At 42.7% G+C, this 19,596-nt stretch overlaps 1 protein-coding gene across 4 annotated transcripts in view; it reads right to left on the reverse strand.

Annotated features, from left to right (window-relative positions):
* mideasb (mitotic deacetylase associated SANT domain protein b) overlaps positions 1 to 19,596 on the reverse strand; it is a 37,754-nt gene that overhangs the window by 15,639 nt on the left and 2,519 nt on the right. The window contains exons 1-7 of one of the 4 annotated variants that reach the window (XM_084742806.1): positions 16,015 to 16,465; positions 10,247 to 12,061; positions 6,165 to 6,437; positions 5,235 to 5,583; positions 4,119 to 4,185; positions 1,267 to 1,409; positions 15 to 118 (exon numbers count right to left, since the gene is read on the reverse strand). In XM_084742806.1, coding sequence (XP_084598932.1) covers positions 15 to 118; positions 1,267 to 1,409; positions 4,119 to 4,185; positions 5,235 to 5,583; positions 6,165 to 6,437; positions 10,247 to 11,815 — 2,505 coding nt within the window. In that variant the 5' untranslated portion in view covers positions 11,816 to 12,061; positions 16,015 to 16,465. Of the gene's footprint in view, positions 1 to 14; positions 119 to 1,266; positions 1,410 to 4,118; positions 4,186 to 5,234; positions 5,584 to 6,164; positions 6,438 to 10,246; positions 12,062 to 16,014; positions 16,466 to 19,596 lie in introns of those variants that run through there. The other 3 variants (XM_084742809.1, XM_084742808.1, XM_084742807.1) reach the window with 3 other exon arrangements.

Below are 19,596 nucleotides of genomic sequence, written 5' to 3' on the forward strand. Positions count from 1 at the left end.
GTTGTGCTGCTCACCATTATGTCGCCTTTGCACTCGTACAAACAATGGTGGGCTAACTCCTGGTTGGTGCCTCCTCCACAGAACACGCTGGAGCAGGCCAGGTGCATGAGGTCTTCCACTGAACGACACAGACACACATGGCGATGATGAGCAACAGAGGAAAAACTACACTTTTCTTAATTGTTATTTTGGTGGTGACAATATTTTCTTAAGCTTGTGAGGGAGAGAATGAACACAAAAATCCTGTCATTAGCAGATAATTTATTAAAATATTAAACAGTACCATGTGTGTAGTTTTATTGTGCTGTTTGTGCTTTCTTTTGTTATGTAGGATCAGCAGCGCAGAGAAGAGAAGAAGAGAGGTATATCAGCAAAATATTGCTCTCTCTTGCTCAACCAAACTCCATTAATGAAATTTCAGTCATTTAACCTTGCAGAACACTGGTTGCTGGTCTGCTGTTGCCTCAATCTGTTAGTTTGTTTGTGTTATCGTGTGACTTCTGTGTTGTAAAAGGTTAGTTCGGATTCACAGAAGTCACGCAATAACAAAAACAAACCAATAGATTGAGGCAGTGGTAGTCCAGCAACTTCTGTGTTCTATGAGGTAAAATTAGCATTTTGGTTAATGGATTCTGGTGGCTTTGGAGAGACTGATATTTGGCTCATTAGTTGGTGGTTTATCATTGGAAAAGCCTGTCTGACAGCAAGATAAAGCAACGAAAATAGTCATGTTTACCACCATCTACTGTAGGTAATACAATGACTATGGTTAAGTACTGTATACAACCCCACTTCAAATAATTTGAACTATCCCTTTAAGTATATTTTACTATATTAAATTACATCATATACAGCAGTATCTGGAGAGTAAAACTGTTTCTATCTTCTGAGTGAAAATGCAAGTATCTAACTGTGATATAGGAGGAATTAAGAAATAATTCACATCCTAAATTGAAACCTTTGTCTCATGGAATTATTGAACAGACTCTGGTCAAAGTGATAACAACTGAAGGCTACTTCTGTATTTCAAAAATAAGGAAATGACAGAGTAAAGACAGACTTCAATGTGTGACTCAATAAAAAACAAAGGGAAGTTAGCCTTTTCCTGGTGATTTATATATAAAAAGATCATAAAAATGAGAATTACAGTAAACAATGAGAATCTACGCAAATAATCCTGCACCAGCAAACTGGCTGCCAGTATTTATGCTTTCAGTTTCAGGTGATGTAACAATTGTGAAATACTGTATTTGCTACTTTTCTCACCTTTCTCCTGGTAGTCAGGTTTTTCCTCCAGTTCAGGCAGCGGAGCCCAGACCAGCTCCGCTCGATGATGATCCAGCTCGACAGCTGCCCGCTGCCTCAGCTCTGGCACCTCCGCCTGGTACCGCGACCCAATATTTATCCGTCTGGGAACAGGACATCAGCGTGAGCGACAAGGCTTTGAAATCGATCCATTCACAATTTATAGAGTGCTTTCACTGTTAAGGGGCTGTTATTCACTCTTAAAAGACATCACGTATCAGTATCAGATTTGTGTTCAGAGTAAAGCTCTTGTTTTATTTCTGAGATCATATTTTGATTTCTTGGCTTTTCTTGCTGCCATGATCTTTAAATAGTCACGGGAAGATTGTCGAGGCACTCAGGCTGTGAGCGCCACAATTCTTGCAAAGCTTGTTACACAGCTCTCCTGCGCTCTCAGCATAATGAATAAAATGCAAATCCCTCTCAAATTTTGTATTTTAAACAGGAGTGCACTTCTTAAATTCACTGAACCGAAAGTAAACGGATCCTCATCCTGCTGTGGGACAAATGTCACGTTCAAGTAGAAAGAAAGACTCAAAATCCCACAAATGCACGCATCTCTATGGGCTTGTATGTGACCATATCCCTCAGTGCAATAGTTGTGAAAATCACGCTGCGTTGTATTAACAGACAATCCTGTTCTAGCATGCCCCCTCCCTCCCCTGCATTTCCAGTGTGCCTGCAGTATTTCCAGCTGAGCGTGTGTGTGTATTCTGGCAGCCTCCCCCAGGGAAGGTGGGCTGCTACAAGTTCAGCGGCGATGGCTCTGGTGTGTTTGGGAGGAGTACACCAGCTAAAAGCATGATTTATGGGAAGCCTCACTGGCTCGACACTGACTAACTGCTCAACAGCTTTCACAATGCGCCCTCATAAACTGCACTTCATTGTCGACAGCTGATGCAGCTGCACAAAAGAATCCTTGACTAGTAGTTTAAGGGTTAAAGTAAATGGAGTCTCAAGTGTCAGTGTTAAGGCTCCTCTTTCTCTGCTGCTCTAAATTCCATAAACATCCAAGCTATCAGTGGCTGTGTTTACATTTATGGAGTAACAGCATTGTTGGCCATGTTCTACCGAAAGTCTCATTTTGTTTGAGTTGTTTACATGCACTGCTGATACACTGCATTGGAGTTTACTTCAGAATATGTTTTAAATTATAATCTTTAAAGGGAAAGTTCAAATATATATTCTCAAATATAATGGGACTAAATGGCACTTGGCTTGTGGTGCTCAAGCAGCAAAAAAAAAAATAAAAAAAAAAAATTGTAAATTTAACAGCAGTGTCAGTTTCTAGAAATCATGCCCTGTTACCCAAGATAATCCACAGACCTTGTTGTGAGCAGTTTCATGTGAAACACGGGGTGGCTTTTATTATGAAGCAGGAGATGCAGTATATTTGAAATAATTAATGTGAGCGCTAATCAGAGTGATTATCATAGATGCGTCTACAAAATTACAACATCAAGCATTTTGGACATTTTCTTTCTGTTGAGCCAGACAGATATATTTGTTGGCCCATACAATAAGCCAATATTGGCCTATCACAACGATACTGATTTATATCAGTATCAGTATCAGTGTATATGTTGACAGAACATTGTTTTCGTTTCGTTTTTTTTTTACTTTTTGTTTTATAAGCAGCATTTTGTGTATAGTTAAACCAGTTTTCTTAATTCAAGTGTAATATATACATACATTTTTTAATATTTGCGTTTTTTCATTCATGGTTATGTTTAATTACTGAAAAATACCAGTGAAAGTTGTTGTTGAAAGGTGTTTCAGTAACCAGATGTCATTTTAGACAATAAAGTTCATTGTTAAACTGTATAATATCCTGCCTCCATTATATTTCTTTGTCAAAAGTGTCTGATAAGCACATTTTTTCATTTCAGTATCAGCCAATATATAAAAATATCACACTTTTTAACTGTCTTATATCATTATCATACCCAAAAGGTATCGGCCTGACCCCATTTTTTAAGACATCGGATCATTTTTAATTTTTCCAACTCCTCATGCAAAGTAACAGATATCAAATGGTCGCTGCGGTTATTATCGACTGACTTCCTTATTAAAACAATGCGAGTCTGTCTGGTTTACACTGTAATCAGATACATTCAGCTGCTCTTCTGTTGTATTTCTGACAAAGTGGCTGCTCAATGAGTGTTTGCTGTAATATTAAACTGCACCTACTGTTGCCACGGTAACCAGGACTGAAATCTTAAGGATCACAACTTCGATATCAACAAAAGCCACATATGGTATCCAGTGTCCAGTGGTGGTATAATGTTAACTAACATTTGCATATCAAACTGAAACAAGGTTATGTGAATAAACAAAACTACACTCCCTGTGTGTCTACAGTGCACAGGACAAAACACACACTCACACACTGCCATTAGTTTTCAAAGAGGCTTCAAGGCTTTCATTTGACGGTTAATATGGAGTTGTTATGACAGGATGCACTTTCATTCAGAGAGACATTAGACTGCATAGTGAGATCAGAAGGCGAATGCTGGCACTAACGCTCTCTGTGGATGACAGGGCAAAAGATTCCAGTGGCAGAGAGGAGAGCTGCTTTAAAGGACGGGTTTTGAATTTCAAGAGGTCCGTGTTCTCTTTCAAGACATTTCATGATTCAGCCCACTGTTATGGTTTGAATAATTGATTGCAGAGCTACTACTCTGACTGTGATAATGCCTGCCTCTGAGTGGCCATATAATTTCTCTGAAAAATAACACACAAACCCCAAACCGACCCTTTCCATAACGGAAGAAGGAGATGATGATTTGGCGGCTGTTGGGAGAAATACTTACGGCTCTATGCTGACTGGAGTGGCCTCGCTCATAGCAGACAGAACTGGTGGTGTGATGTCGCAGCTGTCTGTAAAAGAACAGCAACACAAAATACACTCAGTGATGTTATCATAAAGGTTTCTGCTGAAATAACAGGAGTCAGTCTAATATACAGCACAAGTGTAAATCTTAGAGGTTAAAAACAAGAATATTTAATGAAGAAGGGGTCACTCAGTCAAGCTAAATGCTAATATTCATACTGCAACTATCATAATTCCCTGGAGAATGCTCTGATATTAGATTACTTATGAGAAATTAATGCCAGATGCTTATGACAAGTGTCCAGAGATTCATGTTTGAATCTGCACAGCTTACATGCCCTGTGTGGATCATTCAGGTGTTACGAGTACACACATTCTTAACTGGAATTTCTCATGTAAAAAATGACTCTGGTAAAAGTAAAAGCCCTGGTCTTTATGTCTTGTTATGTCTTTTACATAATTCTTTTTGCCTTGTAATTTCTTTCATGTTGTTTTTCATCGTTACGCTGTTTATCTTTTTTGTCTTTTACATACTTCGTTACATCGTTTTTGTCATAACCTCTTCATCTTGTTAGGTCTTTTACATTTTGTTAGATCTGGCTAGGTCTTTCATGTCTGTTACATCTTTTACTTCTTAATACATCTTTTAACATGTCTTTTTTTCACGTCTTTTGCATCATGTTAGATATTTTTTGTTAGGTCTGTATCTTAATATGCCTTTTAAGTCATGTCTTGCATTTTCATATGTCTTTAACATCCTGTTGCCTCTTTAACGTTGATTTTTGTCTTCTTACATCTTTTTTGTCTTGTTATGTCTCTCATCTGTGATATGCACTGATGGAAAAACTAGGGAAGACAGTGTGCAATGATGCAAAGTTAATATAATCAATAATTCCCCTCAAACACATTAAAATGAAACTAAAAGTAAAAACCCTGTTTTCATGAGCAAAAGTTGTCAGAAAAATTAAAACTCAAGTTAAGTACAGACACTTAAAAATTCTACTCAAGTACAGTAATAAAGTATTTGTACTTTGTTACTTCCCACCTCTGTAATTCAAGGAGGCTTTACAAACTTCATCTTTATTGTTTTACTTACTGGAGCGCAACAGGCTGCGTGTTGCAGACTTGGGGGTTGCAGGAGGCGGCAGGCCCTGCCCGCTGGCTGCAGCAGCTGCAGCAGACGACAGGAAAGTGGAGAAGTAGAGGCCGGAGCCCTCACGGACAGGGCTGAGGATTGGCGGAGGCGTGTAGGGGGGAATGGTGAGGGGGTTGTCGGCAAGGCGAACGGGGGAACGTAGGTGGCTCTGGTAGGGTGTGATGCTGGAGTAGACAGGCGGAGCGATGAATGAACCAGGTTTGGGTGGCGGGATGAAAAGTGGCTCAGGCCGAGGACGCCTTTTGGACTTTTTGCCATCATCGTCTTTCTCTCCCTCAGTCCCTCCATTCTGCGAAGGAAACATTATATTAAAGGGTGAATTCATCAGAGCAGTCTCTCTTTGTGTTGACTGTTATACATCATATTTAATTTTAGAAGAAAAAAAATGTGATCCACACTCATACAGCTGGCTTTTCATGTGTTTATCCAGAGAAATCCTAGAGAGAAAGAACAAGGCACCCCAACCCTCATCTGTATGGTACATAATGTACAGCATGGCAGTGCTAAACCCTGATAATCTGCCTGATCTGGGACAGGGCAACCAGTTCACCAAATCCCCCCAAACAGAGAAAGGGAGGAAAGTGTGGAGGACTGAAATGGGGGCAGGGGAGACATGGAGTATGGATGGGGGAAGGGAGTTTGTGTCAGTGGGGCATAAATACAAGGTTTCAATAGCCGGAGTTGAGACAGATTAAGAATCAGACTGAGGAAGACAGTGGAACACTACCCTAACTCGCCATTCTTTGTATATCAATTATGACAGTTTAACAAATAATGTCCGTTAAAGTATAAAAGTGGACCAATCCGGAAATGGCATCAAAATACACCATCAAAATATATAAAAGCATCAAGGAGTGACTATGTACCCACCTGCTCTGAGCTCTCTGACAATGAGTTCCTGAGTGAGCGTCTCCGAGTGACGATGACCGAGGGTTTGTGGTCTGTGCGGCCCATGTCCTGGGGGTTTGAAGGCCTGGGGGGCCAGTTGGAAGCCAGAGCTGCTTCATCTCTATCAGGGGAGGAGGGTTCCTGCCTTCGCACTGGAACAGACACGGGGATGACAAGCGGAAGGAGGCTGTCGTCTCGAGGCCGCTTGGCATTCAGACCCTCTGAGTCGGTGGGACTCCACGGCCTGCGAGGCTCCTAATAAAGACAGTGTGCAAGGTGTTACAATGACACTTGATTTTCTCCTTAATGTGAAGATATTTAATTGCACAGAGAACAGTTATCTGCAGGAATTTTCGATGAGAATCTCAGAACCCATCTGCGACTGTCAATGATTCAGCCTTTGGGGCAACAACCAATATTTCAGGGCTTCCGGCGTAGCCTGCAGATATCCGGATAGCAAATGTCCAGGCCAAGACTTCCTCTTCCGTGTGCCTGCCATTGTTTACATGCTGATTAGCAACTTGAGACGTGAGTATAGAGTTGGGAGCTAATCTTTCTAAACAAATACTTGCATATGGATTAGGCCTGGGCAATAAAATGATACAGACTTGTCATCAAAAGCAGTAAGGAAGTAGTTGGATAAAATGTTTTAGAGTATCACTTAAATGCATTAGATGCAAACCTCCAAGAAAGCACGAAACGAATATGCCCCTGTTCATAAACAGCCTTTAACATCCTTTGATAATGGTGCTAAGAATGACACATGAACGGCCAATCATTTAACAGGTGCATTGTCCCGTCAACACGAGATACAGCAGAGAGTTACACATGAGACAACAGCATGGAAAATGGGTGCAAAGAGGAGGGATCAGCTAACTAGCACGACAGTTTTTGGGGACTTTTAAAATGTGGCCAACTACCAGGGATCAAGGGGCTCAGACATTTAGAGGTAGCTCAGAGTAGAACCTTTTCTTCCTCGTATCGAAATCAGCTGGCTGAGGTGGAAGAGCTGTAAAGTACTGCTGGAGAGGGGAACAGTATACTTAGCCTGCAGCCACTGCAACCCCCCCCCTCCCCATGAATGGATGGACAACTATAGCTGTTTTCATATATGTACTCAGAACTCCTCCCTGAGAATCAGGTCCAGACATTGTCCTAGTGTGCCCTTTAACCCATGCAGCACACATAAGGAGACTGTCCATGTCAGATGTGTTCACAAATTTGCGTGGTTGAGCAAGTGGTGGTGCCTGCAGAGCAAGGAGCAGGAAGACTCATCCATAATGATGACTGTTCGCACTGATGTCAATACAGATTCTCACAATTAACAAACAGTGATAAGGCGGAGAAGGCCGACAGATGTGGCAATCAGCTGACTGCTTCATGCCAATTCGGCAGTGATTATTTTTTTCCCAGGATGGGAATGCAATCCTTTCAATATCCTGGGAAAATAACAGTTTCTGCGTGGCAGGAGAGACACTTAGTGGGGCGCTGCTTTTCTGACTTTAATGTGATGTTTTCACAGCACAGATGAAGAGGAAAGGCATTAAAACGTGAGCTCAAAATATTACACTCATGTAGGCTGATATTGATGGGCAGATATGAAAACAAAACTATTAAGTGGCTTCACAGGCGAGCAGCTACACACCCCGCAGCGTCATCAGCACGCCCACCCACTTGATCCAGACACTGAGCTGCTGTATTAACACATGCAGCTCACCCGGACTAGGTAGCAGGCAGGGTTTAGTCAAAGCAAAAAAAAAATGCGGACATTTGTGTTCACACATACAACTCCTCCAGGTAGTTTCTAAATAATGGCAGAGTTGCAGTGCATGTGTGAAAATGGTTTATCAGAGCACTGTGTTGTGTAAACTGCATTAATACTTTTCCCACCAGGACCACTAACACAACAAACTGTAGTTATCACTTTAGCCACTTCCCCCCTTTGCAGTACACAACATGTAATCAGTCACAAGCTACATGATCAATACTTATCAATATCCACCAATATAGAACTTCACTATCATGATAAACTTTTCAGATGCATCTCCCAGGGCTAATATAAAATACATTTTAAAAAGCTAATGAAAAACTAAATGCCTGAGATGGACCTACTCTGGTGGTGCCAAAAGCAAGCCCCACCCTCGTCCAAGCGGGCTGCAGTGACATCTCGTCGGCCGCAGTCAACCCGGGACGACGCTCCTTTGCTCCTCCTCGAACAAGCGAGTGTTATGATACTGTGTATGTGTATGCAGCAGAGCAGACACAAAAAAGTTTCTTAAAGTCTGTTTATATTCAGCTCTCAATACTTTTGTAGCTTGTAGCAGAATCTTCATGTTTTGGGCTGTAGTTTCTACTTTCTACTTCCAGGTATCTGCATTATTTTACAGTTTCATATTTGCATTCAGCTGTGTTGGAGTCACAGACTGATTTGACTGAGTAGACTGATTTGAAGCAAAAATCAAACACGACTTCATCATGTTGTTTCTTTCATAGAGACCCTGTTGCAACACATGAAACTGCAGATAACAACCTCAATTTCAGGTGACACATTTTCAACTAAAATTAACTAGGGTGTCTGTTAATTTACCTTGGCAGGTTTCCGAATTATAATCGATACAGTTAATGGGAAACCCTAAAACCTTGTTACTGACCTCACACAAAAACCCAATAGGAAGAGAAAATTATGTCAATACTCAAATGGAGCATTAACAGATGGGTCGATACAGCATTAAACAAGCCTTAAGTGTGTTCCTAAGTGACAGAATCAAACAGACAATGAAATGTGAAATATAAGTATTTGAAACAGAAGATAAAGGAGAAAAGTTGAGAAAAATATGACCATATCTTGGATATTTTCGTGAGGAAGCATTCTGCACGTCTGTGCCTTGATACAGTACTGTTAGGTGCAGCACTTCAGTGACAAACCTTACATACATGTCAAAGGAACTGTCACTGAAAGCATTCTTCACATTACTTCTTCAAGAAACCATAATGAGTGGGCATGTGCGTTTTAGTGCAGCGATCAACTTCAAAGCCATCTGAACCACCACATCACAGGCCAGTGAGCTGAAGACAGATGCATTCTGTCACTGCACGCTGCATCTTCATGGGCAGAGAGGCATGCAGCGCTGTGGCTATGCTGGTTCTGTGCTCATTATTGCTGGTGGAAAACTCCAGCCCCTACACCAGAGCAGTGGAGAGACATTCTGCTGAGCACTGCATGCAGGGCAACCCTGCACCCCTCCCTGTATAGAGGGAGGGGGGGTTGGGGAGGGCAGGCGAGGCCAGGCTGGTTTCTCTCCTTTGATGGGATGGGGGGAGGTGTGCAGGCATGTAACCGAACACACTGTCTGTATGATCAGCTACTCGTGAGGCGAATCCAGGGCACAGCCATGCTGAACTACAGACACAGTGACTCAGTGCTGTTTGGCAACAGAACTTGTTGCACAATCAAGATATTCAGCACATAAACACAGATAAGTGTATGACTCCACGTTACATGGGGAAATTTATCAGGTTTGTTCACTGATATCTGAAAAAGTAATGTGAAGTACATTTAAAGTGTGAAGTATGGATTTACTTTGTGACAATGGAAAGTCTTGTTTTAGCTGAGCAGCTCAGTTCTGTGTTGTATACTTCGCTGAGTGTTGAGTACATTCACCATCTCTTCCAGCAACATGTTTATCACAAACAACACAAGTTTTGGCACAGCTTTCCTGGCAGTTGCCGTTTGTTCCAGTTCCCGCTCTTGTTCAGGGAGCTAAAATCCCACTGCAATTATACCCTGGGATAACACTAGAAAAATAGATTTTTAGCTCTTGCCGAGATATTCGCAATTAAGGCTTCCAGCTTGCAGCAACGAGTTTAGATATAAACTGCAAAGCAATCATTGGGGTTCAGAACACTCAGTTCTTTTCTGTTAGAGCTTATGTGGTTCTTTTGCTTGAGAGGAAACAGCTGAGGAACAGATGAGTGAGCAAAAGAACAAGGAAAAAATAAAGGCAGACAAGGAGAGACATGGAAAGAAAAAGAAAAGGAAAGAACATGTTGAACTGAGCTCTTACCTTTACAACATGCGACGGTAGAGACTCCATTTCTGAGGCCTTTTGAGCGAGGGTCTCCAGGTTGACCTCCTGGGACACCCTGCGTTTCCTGCGTGTGCTTTGGATGACGCCTGTCGGAGCTGCCTGGATGTCACGGGCCCCGTTCTGGGAGCCCTGCGGCCCCGGGGCGGCCTGATCCGAAGAAACAGAGAGGAAAGGGTTCTCAGACGGCGCCCCACCTTCCTTGGAGAGCCGCCGTGATCTGCGGAGCTGTGTTTGGGACTGGAGTTGTGTCTGTGGTTGTGATTGGGACAGGGGCTCAGACTGGAGTGGGGGCTGTAGCGGGTCTGAAGGCTGTTGGGGTTCGGGAGTAATGTCCTGGATGACTGGTTCCTGGATCTTTGGGGGAGCTGGAGCAGAGGACTCCTGGGAGTGTACCACCACTGGCTGTGGATGTGGGTGAGGGTGTACATTTTGTGCACTAGGGTAATAGTCAAGCACATGAGGGTTTTGTTGTTGCAACTGCTGATGTTGCATTTGCTGCTGAATCTGGAGCTGTTGCTGCTGCTGTTGTTGTTGCTGTTGCTGTATCTTTTGTTGCTGCTGCTCGTGCTGTATTTGTTGCTGCTGCTGCTGCTGGAGCTGTTGCTGCACATGCTGTTGATGCTGAATGATTTGTTGCTGCTGCTGCTGCATTTGTTGATGGTGCTGCTGCTGTATTTGCTGCTGGATTATGTGATGCTGCTGCTGTTGCTGGCGCTGGATTTGCTCCTGCTTTTGCAGCTGCTGCAACTGGTGTGGCGGTTTCGCTTGTGTTGTGTAGATAGGTGGGTTAGGTAGGGTTGTCCGGTTGCCTTGAAATGTCTGGTAGTAGGCTGGCAGGTGCTGCTTGGGCTGACCGAAGGCCAACTGGAAGGGCTGCAAGACCGAGCTCCCTCCTGGGTGGGATGTGCTGTGTTGCTGCGTGTTCAGCGCCCCGGGTTTCAGGGTCTCCTGAAAAGCCTGGGACTGCTGCTGCTGCTCCCAATCCAGTCCCCGAGCCTTTACTGCTTCCCTGTACGCTTCAACAGCAGGGTTAGGCAGCTTTTCCGCAGCTCTGTTAGGGGGCTGCTGATGTGGCTGCAAGCCAGAAGTCTCATGCATCGACTTTGCAAATGCATTCTGGGTCCTTGAGTCTGTTACATTAACTCCTCCAATGTAATTAGTAATGTTTTGCCCCCAGTTTGCCATAGTATTCCAGGTTGCAGCTCTCTGCTGCTGGGCCAGAGATGGCTGCTGCTGACTGGGCTCCTGGTGAGCCCACTTCATCGGTACAGTCTGCTGATAGTGACCCCGGCTCTGGTCGCCCTTATCTGGGCTGAATATGACAGAGTTGAGGTACATGTGAGGGCCCTCTGGATTGGAGGTCACAGTACTTGCAGCCTCACTCTGTCCGGGGTCTGAGGCAGTGCCGCCTGGGACGTAGTAGGTCCCCTCAGGGTGCTGTGAAGTCTCCTTCATTGCTACGCTTTGTTCGTTGAAAAACGTGATGCGTTTGCCTGTTCTTTTGGCGCTGGGTTTCTGCTGGGCTGGCACACTCATGACGGGCATGAAGAAGCCGAGCCAGGTGAATATTTCCAACCAAACCAGCTATGAATGTTCCACTTGAATGTATCAAAAATCAAACAGTAGAATAAAGCCGTAAAACTACATTGACATCAGTGTGAGCAGAAAGTCAACCAAGATAATCTTCTCTTCTTCCTCTCTGTAACTCTTCGTGACCCACTCAGAGGTCGCTGGCCTGGGGTGAGCAGATCTGAAGAAGGCTGTCTGTTTTTCTCATTCATGGGCAACACCCTGTACAGAGAAAATGAGAGAGAGGTCAAGCATTGAGCCATCAGACTAAAGGGGTCCCCACAGGGCGGGGGGTCTCATTATCATCCCCGCCTCAGCCATGTAAAAACCTGCTGTTTGCTTTTTCAACAATAGACCTCCACTGAAAGGTATCGGGTGTGAGAACAGAGGAGGGGAGGGGAGGGTCTAAACTGTGTCATTATTCGCTAAGCTCACATGACACAGAGATAAGGTCCTGCATGCAGGCCGACAGTAAGCCTGCACACTATTGGAAGCTTAGGAAGGTAGTTGATAGAGATACCTTAATCAATAGTTCCTGGAAATGTCATTACAGGATATTACTGCAGCAGGTTTAATGATGGGAAATGACATCAGCTCTGGAGGTGCTACACATGCACACTGAAGCTCACTTGCAATTCAGAACACACACCCTGCATGGCTCAACTGTCCTGTATTAGAAAGCTCTTTCCCGCCAAACTAAGAGAACAGACAGTTAGAACATGATAGAAACCACTCTTCTTCTTACAACTGTGTGATTCATCGGACATGAAAAAAAGGGAACCTGTGCCCTTTGAACCATGGCTGCACACTCAAAAAGGAAGGGCAACTGAAAGTGAGCAAGCGTGAGTCATGATGACACGAGCTATGCAAAGGGAAAAAGAGAGCAGGGAAAAAGTCAAAATGGCCTTGCAGGCTCTGATAGCTTGTGGGGGGGGGGGGTGACAATTGCCATGGAAACCCTGTGATGATTATCAAAAAAATATTATCCGATGGCAAGGTTTTGGAGCAGATTTTTGACACAGTGCAGTCTGCCAAATTTCAAGATGCACACAGATCCCGACTGTTTCTGTTAAAATTGCAATCCTTGCCTCCATCTGTATGAAATAAAAATCGTGTCACTCTTGTGCAGCCGTAGAACAGCAGTGGTGGAGAGAGTACTGAAAACCTGCACTCAAGTAGAAATACTGTTCTGTACTTTGCTGTATCAATAGCGGGCACAGGTCACAGTCAAAACTGCAATATGGAAAGTGTGATATCCAAATTGCAGAAGTTGAATTTTATTTGGTAATGGTAAAAAGTGTGACAAAAGAGCACTGTAATGAAGTACTGGATTGCTGCAGAGATACCGTGACCCACAAATCTTGTTCTCCAGATGTAAGAAAACATGTTTGTTTGCTACAGACCACAACAAATGTCACATCATCATTATTTTAATAGTTTTTCAGTGAAAATTAAAATTGTGATGCAAGACTGATCATTTCCACTAACTATGAACAGTTGCAATCGCAATATGTTTCAAAATAATCACAATATGATTTTTTTGTTACCATTTCGTGCAGCCCTCGCAGGCATTTGATCAAAGGGGGTTTCTGTTTCTCCAAGTCTTGAGTCTAAATTACTCCAAACTCCTGTCCTGTCCTGTTCTGTGGTCACAATCACCTCTACAAACCTGCGCCTGCTGCAACTCAGTTTTTTGGTCTATATGCCATGGTTTTCATTGGTCAGTTTACGATCGGACAGCCTCATTAGCTATAAAATGCAGGTGAAAGATTTGGATATTAATTCAAATTTTAGTTGTATTATGATTTTAAAGAACCAGTGTGTAGGAGTTAGTGGCATCTAGTGATGAAATGGCATATGTCAACCAACTTGCATGTTAAGTATGTAGGCCAGGCATAAGCAGCCTTTACTATCAAAACAACCATTTTTGGCCACAAAAAACTGTCTGGAGCCATAATTATTAAATGCTCTATTTCGCTCTGGAACTTTACACCTAGCATAGGGAGACTCAAGACTAGTCACAGGCAAAATTCAGAGGAAATAATGGCTATGATGTGCATTTTAGCTTACAAAGTATTAAAGCTTTTTTGTATTTGGTGTGCAGGATACGCATTTTTACAACTAGAGAATGTATATATGTTGCTTTTATCAACAATGATAAATCAAAATAAATGAAAATGTTAAAAAAAAAATTAACCATTATTTATTTCCATACATTTTTTGTCAAAACCACTGGAGAGGGGTAAAGAGCCTAATTTGGCTCTGGAGCCACAGGTTGCCAACCCCAGGTATAGGAGAACCTATGGCAGCAGCGAAATTTGTGTAAACCACGAAAGGCTGTATCTAGAGCTAGCGTTTGGTTGTCCGTTCTGGGCTACTGTAGAATCAAAGTGAAAAAACTTTGGACAAGGACCTGCACCCTCTGTAGATATAACAGCTTGTTCCAATCAAACCACAATTCTTACTTAAAGGTGATTATACACTAATAAAAACATTTATGTGCATATTATATTCCATTTCTGCCAATAGGTCCTCCTAAATGCTACACACTTCACTTTTAAAAGTAGTGGAGTAGATTACATAGTGTAATGCCTACTTAACAGTAAAATTACAGACTTAAAGGCATAATACGCAACATTTTCCAGAAAAAAAAAACAACAATGCATAGACCCATAGAGCCTAAATATAATTCCCTTCAATCATCACTTATTACAAACTAGAAGTGTGCGGTATTGTCTGTATCTGCTGAGACCCTGCCCTCTGCCTATATTTCCTTATTCTCTCATTAATTTGCTGTGCTTCAACCCAAAACATTGGCATTTTATATTCTGGGAATGAGACTCAACAATCAACTTTCCGTTGCATTAACAAAACGACTCAGACAAATCCCACTGATTCGACCTTAAAAAATATGCATAAAAATACACGTACCCCCCAAAAGTGACTTAATTACAGTAACATGAGTAGTTGTAATTTGTTACTTCCACCCATACTAAACAGAAAGACACGGAGACTCTTTCTTGCTGCATGAATCGCCATAATCAAAACACTTGCCTGCTGCAGGACTTGGGTTTCGAAAACAAAAATAATTTGATAATCTGATTACATAAATTAATAGTAGAATCTCTACAGCATGGACTTGCCAAAGGCCGTCTCTGACGGGCTAGGAAGTGACTGACAATTGTCACCCTTTCCTCTGGTGGCCCAGTAAAACACACGATTCTTAAAATAGACAGCTGCAGCTGTTCAGATCCTGCACTGGCTCAGGGGCACCACTCACTGAGGAAACTGAATGACCATGCAATGTGGCTAACAAACAGTGTGTGTGTGTGCATCAGCAGCAGCAGAGGTACCATGTGATGTTACACATGCCCACAGCCATGTTGTCAAATTCTATGAACCCTCCTGTATTAAAAGGTGCACACACGAATAAATAAATCACACTTTGCTTTGCGGGGTGAAACCTAACTGCTGCTGATCACTGAGCACTGACCATGCTGTGCGAGCAGTCTCTGTGCATTAAACCATCTGAGGTGAGGGATCACGGTGACGCATCACAAGTGCAACCTTACACAAGCCTGCTGGGGTTTAGTCCAATACACAAAGTAACACGTTAAATTGGCTTAAAATAAATGTCAAGCACTATTAGCCGAGCTAATCCATCGCCTGCCCGGGTCCTCATTTAAACCAGCGAGCACAGGAGGCCTGCAGTGTGGCACAGACCACAAACACAGAAAATATAAGAAGAAAACAGCACTCTTCTTCCTGATCCTGATCCCCCTCCCTCCACATCACTTTCTGTGGCCAGCCAGCTCAGCGCTATTTACGAGAAAGCCTTTGTTGCAGGAAACGGATTATCCAGTCAGTAATGCCATGTCCAAACCGAGCCAACAATGCAGCCTGTATGATCAAAGTGTGCTGGAATCGCCAATAGTCGATCACCACCGGATCGATCAACTTGTCAACAAGGTTAATACGTCACATGTGTCTCTATGTGCACTACAGACCAGACGAGAGAGCGATTGATCCACGCCAGTGCGCGCCCTGCTCGTCTCAGCGAGGTAAACAAAACTTTGTCAGCGGGCTGCGGCCACAATAACACGCACTGTCGACCACAACAACAACGCCACAGTCATCGTCTGTCCGTCTGTCTGTCTGTCTGCTCCGATACTTACTGTGTTTGTCATGAAAGCTGCTACTCGCCCGCAGGATGATCAGCTCTGTGCGGCCAGCAGCAGCAGCAGGCCCGCACAATCCCGACCTGCGGTGATGACTGCATACATCCCCAAGGTTGACTCATGCTACGCTGCTGACCTCACTCCCTGCTACTTTTTCCTCCCTTCACCCCCTTGCTAGAAAAGTCAAAGAAGAAAAAAAAAAAAAGGAGGAGGGGGGTCGACGTCGGTGCGTAAACAGAGTCTTTCCCGGTCGGAGACGCAGCGCTACTCTGCAGAGAGGCGGGCGCGATGCCGCCGCTGTCTGTTGCACATTATTGCACGAGGATTGCACACGAAAAAAACACTCACGCTGGCAATGCGGCCTTTTTGCTGTACATCGACTCTCTCCGTGTCTCTGCTTGTCTTGTGACCCCCCCTCCTCCTCCTCCTCCTCCTCTTCTTCCCCTCCTCTCTACAGCCGCCACCAGCTCGCTGGCCACACCCACTTCCTTGCCCATATAAGGCCTTCCTCCAGCATGCAAGGCGCTGTAATTTACGGAGCAAAGATCCCTCTCAGTGTGTGCGGGAAATTCCAACACACATGGGAGGACCGCGGGGATGGAGGGGAAGGGCACACCCGGCTACACATTCACTTTTCTTTCCAATTCACACACACACACACACACTTCTTTCTTCTTCTTTTTTAAATTTTTTTTTCTGAAGAAATTCTTCCTGAAAAGCATGATGTGCTGTAAATGACACAGCAAGGAAGGTTTTATTTATGGAAGCTGCAGGAAAGCCCCAAAGTGTGTCAGTAAAAAAATAAGAAAATAATTTTTTTATGTTACAGCTGCTGGTAATATTTTCATCATGAAATCTGGTTTTCCAAATAACTGTAGGTATGTCTAAAAATAAAAGTGAAATACAATTGCATACATCACATATGAACTGATCCTAAATGGAAGTGAAACATTACTTTTTTAGACCGAACAGTAGTCAGAGGTATTCAGTTTATACTGAAGAAAAGAAAAAGAAAACGAGGAACTGGGCTGCAACAAACAGTAATTCTATCAGATAATGTCCACATTTTCTCAATTCATCACTGTGAAATGTCTGAGCAAATGCAGCGAATCCTCAAATGGATTCCGATAATGTCTAGTTCAGTGAAAAATGGTTTAAACAATTATCCAAACATAGGATATTGTTACATTACAAATAGAAAGACATAAAGTCTAATTTCTGATAGTTACAAACAGTGTTGTCTTAAGAGTTTAATGGTCCAGTATGTACGATTTAGAAGAAGAAAAATATCCCTTTATTTGTCCTCCTTAGGGGATGTTTTTTCACTCAGTTGTTAACTATTTACACACACACAGGCTTGCATACACACATGCAAAGTTTTGTGGGAGAGGTGGTAGAGTGATGAATGCTGTTCAGAAACAGGCACCCAGAGCAGTTAGGTGTTCGGTGCCTGGCTCAATGTGAGACACCTCTCCAGCTACCAGTCCACTCTGTACTTTTTGCTCCGGGCTGGACTTGAACCGGCTACTCTCCAGTCCCCCAGGCAAAGTTAAAAATATGACAGAAATGTAATATAATGTTCGTAAGTATGTTTCCATTACTAAGAAGACAGTTACATTTTTGTTACATTAAAATGAGCTGTTTATACTATATCTAGGGGCACGGGGGCTCTTACTCCAAGACTGCCATGTTTCTAGTAGGGTCTAGTGAGTCATTCAGACCACCGGTAAGAAATATATACAATTCCATTATTTTGTGATTTATTCCCATGCATGCAGTAATCTTAGTCAGCACTCCTCTGGCAGCAGCACAGTGTCTCTCCATGTTCATTGCTCATTTGCATGTTGTCGCCACCAACTGTGGCATGAAATATCCGCCCTTGCGTTAAATATATTCTACAATAACTGTATTTTAAATGTCGCTGAGAAGTGTGCCAATTTGCACCATGCATTATGACCATTGTACATTATCCTTCGGAACATGACAACAACTCACTAAATGTGTCAACATTTTAGACGGAGCAAGATCACAGCTAACATTAGCTGCTACACACTGTGGCTAACATTAGCAATGCTAGCAACAGCAGCCTGCTCTCCTTGCAGGTTAATGTCCACATGCCTGTGCACGACCGATCCAAGGAGGAAAAGTGTTTGCAATCTGCAAGCTCACCACTAGGTGCCACTAAGTGCTACCTATCTTTACAGTCTCATTTATGATAGTTACAAACTGTTATTATGTGTTTAACTGGCATTTTTCACAGCAGGTATTTTGACATTTCAGGTTTTTAACTAATAATAATAATAATAATAATGATGATGACTGCATTTATATGTGATATGTTCAGGGAGTTGTTATTGTGAAAGCTGGCTTATTGGGTTACCCGACAGAGCAATCATTATTGTTATTACTTGCACTGCTGCTTTTCCTGTGATGTCAAGTGAATTATTCTGCCATGAAAGTACTTATTTAAAGATAAAAAGAATAATTTAGCTCGCCTTTGTTGTGAGCTGCGATTGAGGACAGCAAGGTGCTATAGCCTACAATTAAAATCAGTGTCAGTTGTTCAGTTTCAGTTTCCACCCAAGTTTCATATCAAGATGAAATAATACCTGGTGAATCCTTAACCAGGCCCAACGTCACAAGGTGATCTGTGGCCCACTTGGTGATGTAATGTCAAACAAATAAAATGATAACTTTGTTAAAAAACTGACCTTGCTGACCTTAGCATGAGGCAAACACCCATCTGTGTAAAGCAGTCCTGAAACATCCTGCTGATATATCAGTCAGCCAGATAAAAAATAATCAACACCAGTCCTTTATGCTATATGAGAAAAGTCAATTTATCAGTTAGCGATTATCGATGAATCAGGAACTACTGTACAAAAGTAAAACACAATATGAATAACATTAATAACAAGTGAATTCCATTTAGCTGTTTTGGTGCCAGTGTCCTGGTACTGTGCATGCTGGCTCATTGTCACAGCTTGCTTGGATACTTGAATAAAACCCAGCCATTGTTACTAATCATGCTTGTGCTTTTCCTGCAATAATAAGTCAAAATGCCCGCTGTAAAAAAAAAAAAAGCCTATTATGATCTATCATAATCAAACAATCAAACAGTCCACCTGGTGGTAAATGATGTTTACTAGCCAGAGACGTTGCACCACAGCACTGGACATGACCAGGCATGTGGCAGCCAGACTCTGCAGGGCTGTAGTCTCTCTCTCTCTGCTCTCTGGCCCTTAAAATAACGTGCAAAGCCTGAAAACATTCACAGATGCAGTTGACAAGAAGTCAGGTCAGACTGACATGCCAGCCTCCGATGTCAGTGCACTGGGAGTTGTAGTGTGACTGACAATGTGTGTGTTTGTGTCACAACAACCTTTTCTTTTAGCTGCACTCGAAACTGACACCAGTAGTGCTTAAATGATTGATCAATAATTTAGGCAACTGACAGGAAATGAATCAGCAACTGATCAGATTATTGATTCATATGTCAGCTTTGTTTATGATATATTATCTGCTACGTTGTTTAAGTAAGGTTGTTGAATTGTAATTTTAATTATTTCTCTGTATTAG

This window comes from Lutjanus erythropterus, chromosome 18, assembly GCF_056507025.1.
Source record: "Lutjanus erythropterus isolate fLutEry1 chromosome 18, fLutEry1.hap2, whole genome shotgun sequence".
Lineage (NCBI taxonomy): Eukaryota > Metazoa > Chordata > Actinopteri > Lutjaniformes > Lutjanidae > Lutjanus > Lutjanus erythropterus.